This window comes from Alligator mississippiensis, chromosome 2, assembly GCF_030867095.1.
Source record: "Alligator mississippiensis isolate rAllMis1 chromosome 2, rAllMis1, whole genome shotgun sequence".
Classification (NCBI taxonomy): domain Eukaryota; kingdom Metazoa; phylum Chordata; order Crocodylia; family Alligatoridae; genus Alligator; species Alligator mississippiensis.
Window position 1 is genome coordinate 187,663,740 of NC_081825.1, and position 15,014 is coordinate 187,678,753.

General features: G+C 46.4%; 1 protein-coding gene across 3 annotated transcripts in view; it reads left to right on the forward strand.

Moving 5' to 3' along the window:
* The window catches only part of LSP1 (lymphocyte specific protein 1), an 84,406-nt gene that overhangs the window by 14,420 nt on the left and 54,972 nt on the right, over positions 1-15,014 (forward strand). Inside the window, exon 1 of one of the 3 annotated variants that reach the window (XM_014602248.3) lies at positions 9,297-9,527. The exons of the other annotated variants lie outside the window; for them this stretch is intronic. Coding sequence (XP_014457734.1) covers positions 9,469-9,527 — 59 coding nt within the window. The 5' untranslated portion in view covers positions 9,297-9,468. Of the gene's footprint in view, positions 1-9,296; positions 9,528-15,014 lie in introns of those variants that run through there. 3 annotated transcript variants of the gene reach the window in all.

Below are 15,014 nucleotides of genomic sequence, written 5' to 3' on the forward strand. Positions count from 1 at the left end.
AGTCAATGTGTCTCTCTCATTCTTAATTTTTGTGGGAAGCCTCATTTCTCATTGGCGTCGCCAAGCCCTTCTTGCTGAGTTCCCATCATGTCCCATGACACAGTGAGCGGGAGTTTCAGGCCAAGTCATGGTCTGAAACAGGCTGTAGCTCACACTGGCCATATCTATATCACCAAGGGACCACATTGGAGAGCACTGCAGCAAGGCATGGCATGCCTGCTCTGCATAGGCTACACCCTGACACACATGCAACCTAGCCTCTTTAGAGCAGTGATGGGTGCATGACAGAAATCACTCCCAAGACAGTGAGCTTATTAGCGCGTTCCCAGAATGGCTCTCCAACAACCATATTACCTCAGTCTTGGGATGTAGCACTTACCGAGTGGGTGAACTGTGTTGCTCTGTGACCCCAGTATGGTCTCTTGAGGATTCAGAGGTGCTCTCAAGGGTTCTGGGCTTGACGCATCACATAGATGGTCATACTGGTCCTTCCTGGCTTTCAAATGCATGGTTCTCCATCTTGGAGTAACTGGCACTATTATATTAGCCCTGGTTTCCCTTGGTGGGTTTTAACTTGTACCAGGAGGGGAAACAGAAAATGGAGGATAAATTTTCACCACCATGTCAGAGCTTAATGCTTCTGGGCCTGCCGCTGTAGCTCAGCAGTTTCACAAGAGGCTTTCATTCTAGTATGGAGGAGCTCAACTGGAATGAATTTGCTGGTCTCAGCAGATACGTGCACATGTCCCTCACATGGATGCCTTTTGATAGAGTAAGGTCAGGGATCACCTGGATCTGCCTACAACAGAGCGAAAAGGCTGACCTGCACTCAGTAGCCAAGTTTCTCTGCCGTTGCGGAAAAAAGGGGCAACAAATACATTCTCTCTCGCTTTTCTAATTCCCAACCTACCAAATTTATCTCATTTAAGGGTGAGGTTTTCAAAATTGTACATGGATTTGGATGCTCAATTCCTGTTTATTTTCATGGAAATTGGTTGTCCACATGTTGTCTTCAGCAGCTTTGTAAACCTCAGTCTTGGCAAAGTTCTCTGGGCTGTTGTCCAAGGACTGTCTTCACTGTGGTCAGCCTAGATGGCAACCCTCTTCCTTCTGGCTTTTTGGCCCCACTGTTCTAATCCCATTCAGTGGTCTGGAGCCAATCCCCTCGGAGCCACTGGCTTTCCTCATTGTCCGGTCATGACTCTCCAGGAGATTCTGGAGAATGTCTAATCTAGAGTCATTGTGTTGCCTTCCTGTCTGTTTCCTATCTACCCTATTGATTTAATTGAATATATTTATATAGCAAACACCCGGATGACAAGGTACTGTGCAGTGTCTACGAAGTATTACAGAATAGGCCCCATTCCAGCCATGCTGGGGCAACTCGCATGTGCCTGCGTGCTCACTGACATAGGTGCTGTCTCTGACTATGTGCACATAAAACACCTAGCACAGTGGGACCCTGGTCTCAGTGAGGGCCTTTGTAATGCAAATGATAATGGTCATACCATCTGTCTCAGATTCATAGAGAAATAAGGATGGAAGGGATCTCCAGAGGTCATCTGATCCAACCCCCTGCCTAAGGCAGGATCATCTCTAGCCAAACCATCATATACAAATCCACTGTCTAGCCTATTAGCAAAACTACAGTCAACTATGACAAAACCACAAGACATAACTCCCTAACCTGCTACAGGTGAAGCAGGGGGCGGCTGTAAAGGTTGTTAATATATGCACCAGCGATCCCAGGAAGAGAGGCATGCCCCCTGATATATAGGAAGGCAAAACCCCCCACAATCCATACCAATCTGACCATGGGGTAAAATGCCTTCCTGACCCCAAATATGGTGATTGGTCTGACCCCGACTGGAGGGGCAAGACCCTGTAGCCAGGAAACTCCAGCTTTAAGTCCCAGCAAGAGGCGTTGATACACCACAGTCAAAATCCTTATGCTTGGCTGCAGCCAACACCCAGTGGTTCTGAGAAAGGCTTAAAAAAGAAAAAAACCTCTCTGACGCAGGAGGGGAAAGAAATTCCTTCCTGGCCCTGCTCCTTTTCCCCCACTTCTCACTCCCCTACAACAGCTTCTCTTGTCTGTCACCCTGAACTTATAAAACCTGTCTGGCCTCTTGGGTTGGGGAAAGGAGACGGGACTTGCCCTGTGTGAATGCTTTGGGCCAGAAGAGGACAGGTCCTTCCTGCAGTTTTGGGGAGCAGGCCAGGATTGGGAGGAAGGAGCAGAGGCAATTCCTTCTGACCCTGGCAGTCTTTCCTGCCTGGTTCCCTGTTTTTATTTAATGAGAATAAAACAAATCTTGGCACCCAGGCCATGCTGTTCAGATTCACTACAAAAAATATTGCGTAGTATTTGCTAACTGCCTGGGCCCTGGCTACAGAGTGATGTTTCCTTCTCTGTTCTCATATTTTGGCCTAGATGTGAATCATCCGGTTGACTATAGCTCCCCACCCCTGAGGCTGGTCCTGTTCTTCTCCCTTGCTCTGCTGCACAGGAGGCCTAGTTCCCTACTTTTGGAGCAGAGGGGTTTACTAGATGACCACTTGAGGCCCCTTCCAGCCCTGTTTTCTGTGGCACTAATGACTCTTTGTGAGCATCTCTTAGGTGCTTCCTCCTGTCTCCCTGGTGCTATTCCTGTCATGTGGGCTCTGCAAAACCTTGGAACTGACTGATCCTGCCTGCAGCAGCACTCTGCAAGTGCCTGTGGGGTATGTGGGTTTTTTTGCCTTGGGAGCTTCCTCTGTCATGTCTAACCCAATTGAAGCCAGAAGAAGGTTAGCCTGGCAAAAGGTTGTGGGATTGTGTCCTTTTCCAGTCATTGTCTTCTTCCTGGCCTTGGCCCATCACAGCTGTAGCATGTATTTCCATTTACTGTGATGGGCTCTCAGTCTGGCCCTTTGCAAGTTCTTTCAATTCCCAGCCTCTCTTGCCTCTCTGTCTCCCCCTTGCCATAAAAATGATAAAAATGCTGCACACTTTGATTTAGAGTCACGTATAACTCAAGGCATGTAACATGCCTGTGAGCTAGGTAAGTAATTTTATTTCTATTTTACATCAGAGGAAATGGAAGGAGCAGGGTAGTTAAGTGATTCGTTCTGCCCAGCAAGTAGAAGAGTCAAGCCTATCATTCAATTTCCCAACTCCAAATCATCTCCTCTAACAAGCAGACCACACTTCTCCCCGCCCTTCTCAGTCTCCCACATTCACACCTACGTATCCATCTGTCAGCTCTTCTCTTTCTTATAAGAAAAAAAATCACATAAGCCCTAAACTATTCTCACAATACAACCCACCCTCCTCTAAAATCCTGACTCTGCATTTGATGAGTCTATTTGATGAAGTCTTGGTGAAAGGAAATGGGACATATTCATTGGGATCCTGATGCAATGGAAACATGCATAACCAATACATTCCTCACATGTCAGTTGTCAGTCCTTTAGAACAGCATTCCAATTAACATGTCCCATTTTATTTAGCCAGACCTGAAGATGGCTGGGCATGCATTTAAGAGATAATCCTAAAGACCAACTTCTGTTAGACTTTCCTGAAGATATGGTTTGTGCTCTGTGTGTGCGTATGTAAGAGTGTAAAGCTAGGAAGAGTAGAATGGCCTTGATGGTGGTTTATATAGAGAGAGAATGATGCTAGGTAGGAAAGATGGCACCTACCTGCCATGTTATCACCGCCATGCTTCTTGAGGTTGGCTCTGTTAAATGATGCGGTACCATGATTTGCTAGTTGGATGGTGTGCAAAAGATCCCTTCAGGAGGGGTCCCTGTGCTGGAATATTGCAGATAGGTTAATTGTAATCCTTTCTAATGGGAGGATTCCTGAGAGCGTCCTTTTTCAGTTGGGCTGCCTTACCTAGACATGAGCAAGTGGTGTCACTCGTGTGGGTTGCCAGTGTACAGGGAATGTGAGAAGGGACCCAAGATATCCAGTGCAAGTAGAGTATTTGAGCTGGTGTCCAACACAAGAACCAAGGGTCCTGTTGAAGATGCAATTTGGAGGATATTTCCTTATTCAGGGTGCAGTGCCAGAAGGAAAAGGAGTCAGTGCAGTAAACAAGGAGGTGAGATGCAAGATCGAGGAGCTTTTAAAAAAAGTGAGTCATGGGAAGGAAAAGCATCGCAGAAGATATCTTCCAATCTAGCATGAAGGAACACAACAAATGAGCCACCCTCTCTGTCCATCTAAATGAAGCACTTTTCAGTTCATTCCTCTGTTTTCTAGTCCTGTTAAAGCACAGTATGCTACTTCATTGGTAATGCCACACAGGCTGAAAGTCACTACAATGCTCCACAGCCCTGGGACTGATCCAAAGTGTATTGAAGCCAATAGAAACACTCCCCTTAGCGTGATGGGCAGGGCAGAGGGCAGATGATCTTGCTGGGGGAAGGCTTTATCATCTCACAGGGTTTGGCATCTTCATAGGTCTGTGATGGAAAACTTCTCAAGAACGTCTTGCAAGTGCTGGGCCCAGTCCTGCTAGATGTAGAGCGCCTTCTACTCCCTTCTGTTAAAATCTCAGGAAGCAGAAGGCATTCAGGCTCTTCAAGGGCCAGGCTCAGGGCTGTCACTAGCCATGTTACTGGCCTAGCTGGAGCCAAGCTGGGGCTGTGGCTTCTGGGTACAGGTACAGCCAGTGGTGGATAGAAAGGGCATTTAAAGCAACTGGACCCTGCTAAAAACTCTGGTGCGAGGTAGGTCACAGAGTAACATAGAAAACTACTCTTCTGGCGACTGGTGTGTAGGGTGCAAATAAAGGGAGAGACTCCTTGTAACTATGCTGAAGCGGCACAGGGGATGGGACCTGGGATGAAGTAAACCCTAAACGACTGGAAGCCAGGGCAGCCAAATTATGTGGCTTATTCCCGACATGGTCCCTGACAATAACTTTTAATTGAATTGATGTTGGAATAAGTCACTGGCTGCATTTCTTTGCTAGAGTCTTGGTATTTTGGGGGGTTTTTTGCTAGACATATTTTAGCTTCCTTATGATTTTGCAACCAGTGCTACATAGCAAAGCGATTGTGTAATTAATGAGAATTGGTGCAGCCCTATCTCTCTGGGACTCCTTCCCTCCTTCCCACAGCAACAGAATTGAGTCACTTCCTCCCCACGCATCTCACCTTCACTTTTTGTCTGGAGCTAGAGAGCGACTTTCTCCTCCTGGCATTGCAAGTGCGTGTCTTAAAGGGGGCTACAGAGCAACAGACTGCCCACTGGCCTTGATCTTGTCTTCTGCAGGGAGGCAGCACTTTCAGCACTCTTTTTTTTTTTTATTCCCATTGTAAAATTACAGCAGGAAAATTTATCCCCTTAGCTCTGCAATTTTTCATTTGGTTACCACGGCTGTTCCTGAGGCTTGTCACTGCAGTGGACTGTGGGCATCTGCATGGCTGATGCTAACCCCTAGCTGCCCTTGAATGCTTGGTATAAATCACGCTGAAACAGCTGTGCTCCATCACAGATTAAAAAGTAGGGAGGCGGATAGAGGGAATGAGACCCCCCCCCATCCTACCCCTTTTGGAGTAAGGCTTCCCCTGCCTCCCAAGGATCAAACCATTTTCAGCTGCAAAGAGAGGCGGAAGGGCAGTAAGTGGGGATCCCACTAGGCTCAGCTGCTGTGATTTTTTTTTTTTTGGTTGACATTCAGAGACAAATGAAATGCCCCTGCTGAATTATGTCTGGAGAAGCAAATCAGCCCCAGTGCCATGATGAGCATTTGTGCTTTGCTCTCCAGCAAGAGGAGTTGGGATGCAGGTATTTAAAGAGAATCACTCCCCTTGCCCCCATCCCCTGGATCCTGCAGGCCCCTCCCTGGTTTGGAGGAGGCCCTTCCTTCCCTGCAATCTCCATTCATGCTGTGACAGAGATGGAAGAGGGGGTGGGGGTAGAGATAGCGAGTGGCCTGTGCTCTGGGGGCAGTATGCAGAGGGACTGGCTGGCAGGGCACGGTACCTGGGAATTCCCCTCCCCCAAGGAATGCAGTGAGAAGTGAAGCCCCTGCCCTGTCACGCACCTTTGACGCACCCTTTCTTCATTCCACAGGGTTTTAGCCTCTCCCCACCTTATCAATAAAACAGCTAACCCCCCTGACTTTTCCATGGTCCTAAATGCCCTGCTGGATTGGGAAAGCCTTCTACCAGACACAGCAAGCACCCTCGCTGATTCTCCAGGGTGCTGTGGGTTGCATGCGGCCTGAGGGCAAGAAGCACATATAGAAGGGCTCTGGACTCTACTTCAGTGATTCTCAACCAGGGTGTCAGGATCCTTTCAAGGGATCCATGTAATGTTAGCACTGTGAAGTCTGCAAGCATGATTCACAAGATAAACCCAGAGATTCCCAATAGAAATCCCTAGGTGTGGTCTTTCTGCGTTCTTTGCAGTCCTCATGATCCTGCAACAGAAAAACTTCTCTGTTTTTTTTTCTGGAAAAAAAAGGGTGGAAACTAAGAGCTGCCATTTTCCGAGGGGTGCCGCAGATCCATCCGGGGGTGTCACAAGTCTAAAAAGGTTGAGAACCACTGCTCTTCACAGACCTGTCCAGTGTTCACAGTCCCAGAGCTCAACTTGGCTGGATGTTTTGCTTCTCTCCTGAGCTAAAGGTTTTGCTGTGAGCCCAGTGGAGCCTAGCTCGTCTGGCAGGAAAGTGGTTCTGCAGATTTACATCAGCTGAGGATCTAGCCTCTCAGACGGAGCTAGGTGATGGCACTGCCTGCCACCACCCCATGGTGAGCCCATGCTAGTCTCCCCAGTACTACCAAAGCCTCAGCTTTCACATTCCTCCCTGAATTTCCTCTGGATTGTGTGGCATCTCTGGCTATAATAAGAGCCCTGTGACCATGAGGCTGCAACAGTAGTCAGCAGCAGTTGTCATTGGTAATGCCATGAGCATTAGCTACCTTCCCAACTATTTTTTTCCTACCTGTGTTCCCCCCTGGGCCTTCACACACCCACACCTAGAACCACGTTGTGTAGACTGTCTGTCATACTGAGCACCTGGTCCTACCCTCCCTGAAAGTGACAGCAGTCGAGAGGTCCTAGTAAAGTCTTTGGCAAGTTGGGTCAGTGACTTCCATAGATGCCCTTCCCCTGCCAACATGACACCATGTGCTCAAGTGTGAGTGTGTGGCAGGCCCAATGAAGTCAATGGGTATTTTCATGTGCATCATGTGTTGGCATTGACATGGTTGGAATCATTATCTTTTTGAACAGAACAGCCCTGTTTTGGTTGCTGTACTACATTGTGGTGTTTGGGTCATCAATTATACCAGAACAGGATAGCTATGCTTTGGCTACTTTTACTATATTTCTTATCATTTATAAATCCCTAAAGAAGAAGAATAACAAAGAAACCTATTTTTTAACGTTTCATATCTTTGCAGTTTTGTTTAAACCCACTCTCTCTTGATACATATTCCTTCATTTATTACAGGGACAATTGGCAACCATCTGTATGCCAAGTGACAGAGTTACGATAAACAGCTCAGCATTACTGATGATCACATAAAAATGATGAGTGATGGACTGAGAGTGTAAAATGAACATTTCAGAGCATATGAAACCTGATCATAATTGTAATGCCTTGCAGTTCTTACTAGTGAGACAAGTGGTAATAGTCCCATTGAACAGATGTGAAAGCTGAGGTAACAACTTGGCCACCAAGTAAATGCAAAAGATGGGATTAGACGTCACCACTTCTTGACTCCTTGGCTCAGCTAGACCAGTGGGAGCTACCCTTTTTGGCAAGCTTGCCATAAATTAGCCCCATACTCTCTCCAAATGCCACTCCTATCCTCTTCCTCTGCCCAATTTGCTGCTCTGCTTTCTGCTCAGCCCTGCGCTCCCTGCCTGATTTCCTGCTTTGCTTCCTGCTCTATCTACCACTGTGCTTCCTATTCTCTACCCATCTGCTGTGTGCCACACACGGAAGCTGCCTGCGCAACCTTTGGCACCTGTGCCACAGGTTAGCCAACTCTGCACTAGACAATACTCCTCTTTTTCTTTCAGGGATATTGGTTGTAGCCTTGTTTGTCTAAGGGCATAGCCAGACAAAACTCTTGGGGTAGAGGTGATTATCTTTCAAATATTTTGTTGGTTTAATAACAGATATCATCTCTACCCCAAGAGTTTTGTCTGCCTCTTTTTCTTTGCATTTTAGTGGCATCTAGAGGCTTGAGCCCAAGAACTGTCCATACCTACAAAGAGAGACAATCCCTGCCCCAGAGTCTGCAGTCAAAATGGACAAAAGAGAGGAAGAGGGTGAGAGAGGAAACAGAGGTCAGAGTCATTCACTATGCTGAGGCAGCATTGGCATAAGAACATAGGTCCTGTGATCCCTAGTCCAGGGTGATGTCCATTAGATGACACAGGCATCCTGCCATAGCAGAGGAAGTAATAATAATGCCAGCCCTTCATCCACTATTTGACAAAGTCAGTCAGTTTCATTATCTGCATTTCACAGATGGAGAAACTGAGGCACAGAGTTGCAGTGACTTGTCCAAGATCATTTCAGCAGGTCAGTGGCTGAGACTAGAACCCAGGTCATCCTAACCCAGCACGGTAGCAGCTCTCTCACCTCCTCACATTCTACCCTGTCACATGCAAATTGCTTCCATTGCCTTTTAGGTGTTGATACAGCACTTTTAACCACTGTATTACAACTCTCTTTGCAAATTGGCCAATCTCATAATTTACTTGCAAGGGTAAATTCATATGCTGAGGGTCAGATTCTCAGCTGAAGGAGCTCCACTGACTTGCCTGGATTGAAGCTGATTTACACCGGGTCCCAATCTCAAGCTAGCTCCGTAGCTGTAAATCCACGGTGTGCTATCTTTCCAGCTTTTTGAGCAAGTGCCTCTAATCTGGTTGTGTGTCCCTGAGTGGCTTTTGTTCCTAATTTGTGCAATTAGGAAAGAATTGGTTAAAAGGGAAAGAAACAGACTAGAAAGTGAAGAAGACGGACAATAAATAGGGAATGGGGAAGTAGAGAAAAAGAAAAGAAAGCATAAGATAGAAGGAGAGTTAAGAAAGAAGAGACTGAAACAGATATCAATATGTAAGAATAGTCCATTGCTTGTAGAGCTCAAGGCTTCACACTGAGCTCACAGCAATCAGATGCATGCAGGGAGGGGACCTTGCTTTGCCTCTAACTACAAAGCTTCTCTCTGAAAGATTTTTTCTCTGACATTTCCACTAGGCTGAGAAGGAGGAGGTAGAGGTGGAGGAGACAAGAGGGGGGTGGAACAGGGGGGCTTAGGGAAACAAAAGGAAACCAGCTGCAGAACTTCCTGAAGAGAGAGAGAGGGGAGAGGGAGAGAGAACTAACAGGATTATTTATATTTAAAAAAAAGAAGAAGAGAAAAGGGAGGGGTGGGGGAAAGTGAGGAAAAGAAGGTTTCGCAGCTAGGATCTGTGAGCCGGCCCTGAGTTCAACCTCTCCCACCATGACCAGTGCAATCCTGAGGAGAAATTCCAGTAAACAGGGCTTAGAAAACCTCTTAAGGTAAGTCTTTACCTGCCTAGCCCAGGCTGAGTGAAGGCAGGGAGGAGGGGTTCTTTGTTACATGGAGCTCAGTTCATTAACTCTCCACCATAGATATTTAGCTAATTCCAAACACCACGGGCTGTTTATTTCCCAGAGGGGCATTTGCTCGTACCGTGGAGAGAAGAGTAATATTGTTCTGTTGCACAGTGTGTGTGTGTGTGTGTGCGCGTGTGCGCGCGCGTGCACACATATATTTAAATCAGTTGAATGCATTAGTGAACGGGGCTCTGAGGCAGACAGAACATATTGGAAGCCAGGAAAATAAATGAAACTCAAATAATAAAAGAAGGAAGGCAGATTTGAACTTACTGGTGGTGGCTTTCACAAAAGCACATAGCAAAAATAGCTTAACACGACTGTATTGCGATACTTACCTGAACCTGCTGGTTGTAACTCTTGCCTCGGAGAGTTTGTGGATGTGCGTGCCTCTTGACTGGAGGAGAGGAACTCTGCCTAGCAAAGTTTTCTTGTGACTCATGTTATGGGCAATGCATGTGCAGCTGCAGGTCCATAGAGGGTCAGCTCCTCTGCAGCTGTAAAGTCAGCCTGGATCTACTGATTTCCTTTTTGTAGCAATGCTGATATACACCCACTGAGTGTCTTGGGTTGTAATCCTAGGGTAGTTCCCTGGGCAGCCTCAACATGCTGGGTTCCTTTTTGTTGCTAAATGCTGAGCCCAAAACTGTCCAGAGAACACTGTATGCTCCACACGTTTACTGGAGATGGAACTTCCCTCCTCTGCCGTCACACTGCTTTTTAATGTGAACTGGAAATGCCAGTTTAGCTCTTTGCCCTTTGCCTCAGCGTTCCAGCTCCCCAGTAGCTACTGGAACTAGAGAGGCTTCTTATGCCCCATGCCGGAGGATGTGGAAAACTCATATCTGACTGGGGAAATGTATCACTGTCATCACTAAGTTTGACCTGGTGTGAAGAAGGGGAAATAGAATGAGTTGGAGATGAAAGTTAAGTGCTTTAGTGCTCCCTGCATAACATCTGACTTCGCCAGAGGATGCTGACTTCAAGGTCTGGGTTGGAGGAGGCCATGTGGAGCATGTGATTTTGGGAAGCCAGGATTCCTGTTCCCAGGCTGCATTCAGCTTCAGCATTTTCAAATACAGTAATGCAGCCTTCGGCTTCTCTTTGGAAGGGTTTCTCACTCTATAGGTGCAAAGGGAATTTGTTCTTTTGGTTCAACCAGTCCAGAAACTTCCTTCACCCACCCACTCTTTGGGTCCAATCCAGTATGTGTTGGTATCAATAGAAAGACTCTGGGTGACTTCATCAGGCTTTGAATCAGTCCCTGGGAGAGACAAGAGGATGTTCGACTCTCTTTTGACCCCTTGCTGGTGTTCCCACTGGCCCAGATCCAAGGCGGCCACTCCATTTTTGGAAATATCCAGTCAGAATGATGCTGCTTGTGGCTGGGTTGAAAGGTTTAGGAAACTGCAAGTGAAATAAAACTGCTGAACGAATTTCAATAAACTGACAAATAATGGTATAGGACATGGGACTAAGAGAACTGGTGAGGATTGGGTGGGGCTGATGACGGCAATGCAAGTAAGAGGATGGATACCCTGTTCTGTCTTCCCCAAAACACAAATCTGGGGTAAAACTTTTTGTAGGAAACCAAAGTAATGAGCATGGTGCAAATCATAGATGGATAGAGAAGAGTACAGAGAGTCTCATGTGCCTCCATGCCTGGATTCAGTGCAAGGGCCCTGATTCAGTATAGCATACCTGGAGGTATATTCTTTTATCTGTTCAAAGCTCCTTTTAATACCAATAAGGATTACAGGTGCCGACTGGGAAGAGGACCTGCCTACTATAATTGTACGAGTACGGAGAGTTTTTAGGGATTATACAGATTAAAACTGCATTTGAGTTGGGTCCTTTGAATGTTGCATTCAATTCAAGTTTAGGTGTTTTATTCTATGGGTGGCAGTGAGGTGGGGGGGAGTGATGAATTTTACTGCTAGTTACATCCACAAAACCCACTGAAGACCAGAGAAATAAACAGGGTTGCACAGTATGGATAAACTTTGGTCCCTGCACTGTGTGCTTTTCTTTATATGCAGTGAAACCCTCTAGGAAGGAGGTCACCTTCTTCACACAACAGTGTCAGCCTACGTTTCACCATGAGCAAAATTGCTGATTGCACATTGCGAGCCAACTAAACAATCCCAGGCCGCCTTTTTGCTACTGTTTTATGTGGCTAATATGGCACTAACTCATTTAAGTTTGTGAGATGCTTTGAGATGCCTTGCCTCAAGACATTGCACCAGTGCAAAGGATGGTTGTTATTCTTCTGCTTTCCACTATGAATGGAGATACCAGGCTCACTGTAATCACGCTGGCTGCACTGCAGCCGTGTCCAAAGTATATGTGCCTTTTGGCTGTCAAATTAGAAGAGGTGATATCGGTACAGAGTCACATTGGTGGCAATACAGTGTGAGTGCTAGTGATGTCAGTTTGATGCAGGCACTGTTGGACTGGTAAGCTCTTTGCCACCCTGCTTATTTGAGGCAAGGGTTGCTGAAAGCTTCCTCCTGTGTAGTCCTGACACTAGGGCACTGTATCTTTGTTCAATCAAGTGACCCCCAGGCAACTTGCCAGATGCCTCAGATTTGCACCTCATTTGCTGAAAATAATTAGATTGCATCCATCCTCATTTTTAGTAGGGAGGCATAGCCCGTGGGAGTTGCTGGTTCTACTAAAATGCTGCATATGAATTTAAGCAGCCCAGTGGTACTGTGCAGAGCAGAAGTGTGTGTGTGTGGGGGGGGGGGTTAGTTTCGACCAGTAAAGAGAAGGTCAACCTTGCACTGGCTCTGGAGTCCTCCAGAGACTGTAGGCTTTATTTGGAGCTCTCATTGTCCCCCCCCCTGTCCCACACAACCTCTTTACAGCAATGTTCCCTGTGTGGAGCTTCACCTACGTTGAAAGGCCACATGTAATGTATGTATAACTTAATGTGCCAAATATATTCAGCAGTCCTTGGTGAATTACTCTTCTCTAGGCATCATTTAATACCCCCCAGAATGAAGTAAAGTACAGGAACAGTGATATTTTCAAATTATACAAGAAAGCCCTTTTCCCACTACACTGGTTTGAGGACCTTGTCCAAAGCAGCCTGATGTTAGCACGGTGCCTTTTGAATTTCATGGGTTTTGACTGAAGCCTTTTTGTGCTTTTTGGACTGATGGCCCATGTGAAGATGAGTGCTCCCCAAGAACACCGACGGGCTGTTATACCTCGAGAGTTGTGGACCCCCATCTTCCTACAGCCTGGACGTGGATTGTACAGTAAACCCTTCCTGCTCTTTTCTATCCACCCACAGAAAGAGAGTGGTAGCTTAGCATGAAAATGCTTGACAGAAGCATGCCTTTTACATCAGAAAGCTTAGGGACTGAACTAACAGAGTGCAAGGATGCACCTTGCAATGGCAGGGAATGCACATCACGAGGGACTGTGTAATTACCTAGAAAGACATCAGAAAGAATGAACAACTAGACTCTTATCTAACTCCTCTCTTTGGAGCTCCCACTGTGGAGCAGGGGTCTCCATCAGGCAAAACATTTTGAAAGAGCATCCATCAGACAACAGGCTTCTTTGTTCTGCTCACAATAAGTTCCCGGTGATAATACCAAGCCCTTCTGCAAGGACTTGTTTTGAAATCACTCTCCAAACATTAACTAGTTTATCGTTCTTCCTGACTCACTATATCTTTTTCCTTGCTCTTCTAATGAATTCCTTTAAATAAGATAGGCAGCTATTGCCAGTCATTCCAATTCATTCATCAGCCACCCCTGCTGGAAGTTTACCCCCCGCGCGTTTATTGAACCTCGTGTGTTTTACAACAGAATATTGCGATTTAATTGACCCACAAATCAACCTCTTTGTAAATTTGTATGTGCTTCTGTTTTGAGCTTCTTAAAAATGCTTCTTTCATCAATGCAGCTTCTGCTACTTCCAGAATAGAAGCAATGTCCTTGAGATGATTTCATATAATCAGATTTCCTTACTCACTTGATTCATTATTGTAGTTGGCTCTGTGTGTGTGTGTATGTGAGAAGTTAACCCTCTCATAGAAATTTGTATAAGTTTTCTCCCTTCTTTTTGTGGATGGACTCCAAAACTGATGTTTGAAAAGACAGTACTCTGGAACATGAACAGTTTCTGTTCTGTTTGTATATCGCCTAGCACAATGTGATCCTGATCTATGAGAGGGCAGTAAGCTATACTGCTGAATGAACAAAAAATGGTGATCATCACGCTCAAGTCATAAGAATCTGAAATAACAATTTCATCGCAGGAATTGGGGGGGACGTGAAGACTCTCAGTGGAGAGAGAACTTGAAGATATTTCTTTGACCATGCAAAATGATTACTGTCAGCCTCTTATCAGTCAGCAGAATCATTAGCATGGAAAACCAATGCATGGATTTTAAACCAGGCTTATTCCCCTTGCCTTTGGGCCAAGCATAGATGAAGCCTTCATATGGAATTGAGGAAACTGCATGTCCTTCATGCGCTGCAAAAGTGGTATGTCCTATATACAATACTCCATCTTAATTGGAGTCACCTTGTTCCCAGCATTGGCAGGCTCCATGTCTTGTGCCTCTTTCTAAAGTTGAGGGACTTTTTGTTGTAGAAACCTGGGAACCAATTCAGCCCCTGCCATGTGGTCTAAATTCTCTTAGTTTGGGGGACATTTCCCTCCAAATCTCCTGGGAATTTGGTGTTTTTCATTGCTCTTGTGTGGAGTGTTTGGTTTGATGAAGGTTGTTTTCCCCACCCTCTTAAATTGCCTTTCTTTCCTTCCTAAGTTTCCTAGAGCTTCCTAAATTTCCCAGAGCTCACAATAGTATGCCTGGCTGGGAGAAGCCTGCCCTGAATTTCTTTCCCATCAGAATAATGAGCTGTCCAGGCAGGAGCAGAGATCAGTGTATCCTAAGGGCTGGGAAGTGGCTGGAGTGGGCATGAAATTTTGGCCTGGGGAGGGAAACGGCATTAGGAAGGGGGTCTGGGGTTGTAGCTTTCCAGGGAGTGTCATTGTGGTGACTGGGATGTCACAGTAGCAAGGGGAGGAAAGAGTTGAGCCTGTCACACCTAAAGAGACTCAAAACAAGGAAGTGAAAAATAAGAATTGATCTTCCCCAATATCGTAAACCAGTATTTAAGCAATCATCCTTTCTGTTAGTGGCCAGGGGTGGCCAGAGTTACTCACCCTGGGAGGCACATTCATTCTTCCACCAAAGTTCAAGAGCCAGAGAGTGGTGAGTGCTGCGTTACCTGGAGTGGAGGTGATCCCCCCCGACAAGCCGAGCCACTCTGGCTTTCCCCACTGGCAGTACGCCCTGGGGTAAGTGGCATGGCTGCAGCCCCCCACCCCGGTAGCCTAGCACCTAAGCCGGCAGTCCCAAAGGGAAGAGGGTGAGCTTGGGGT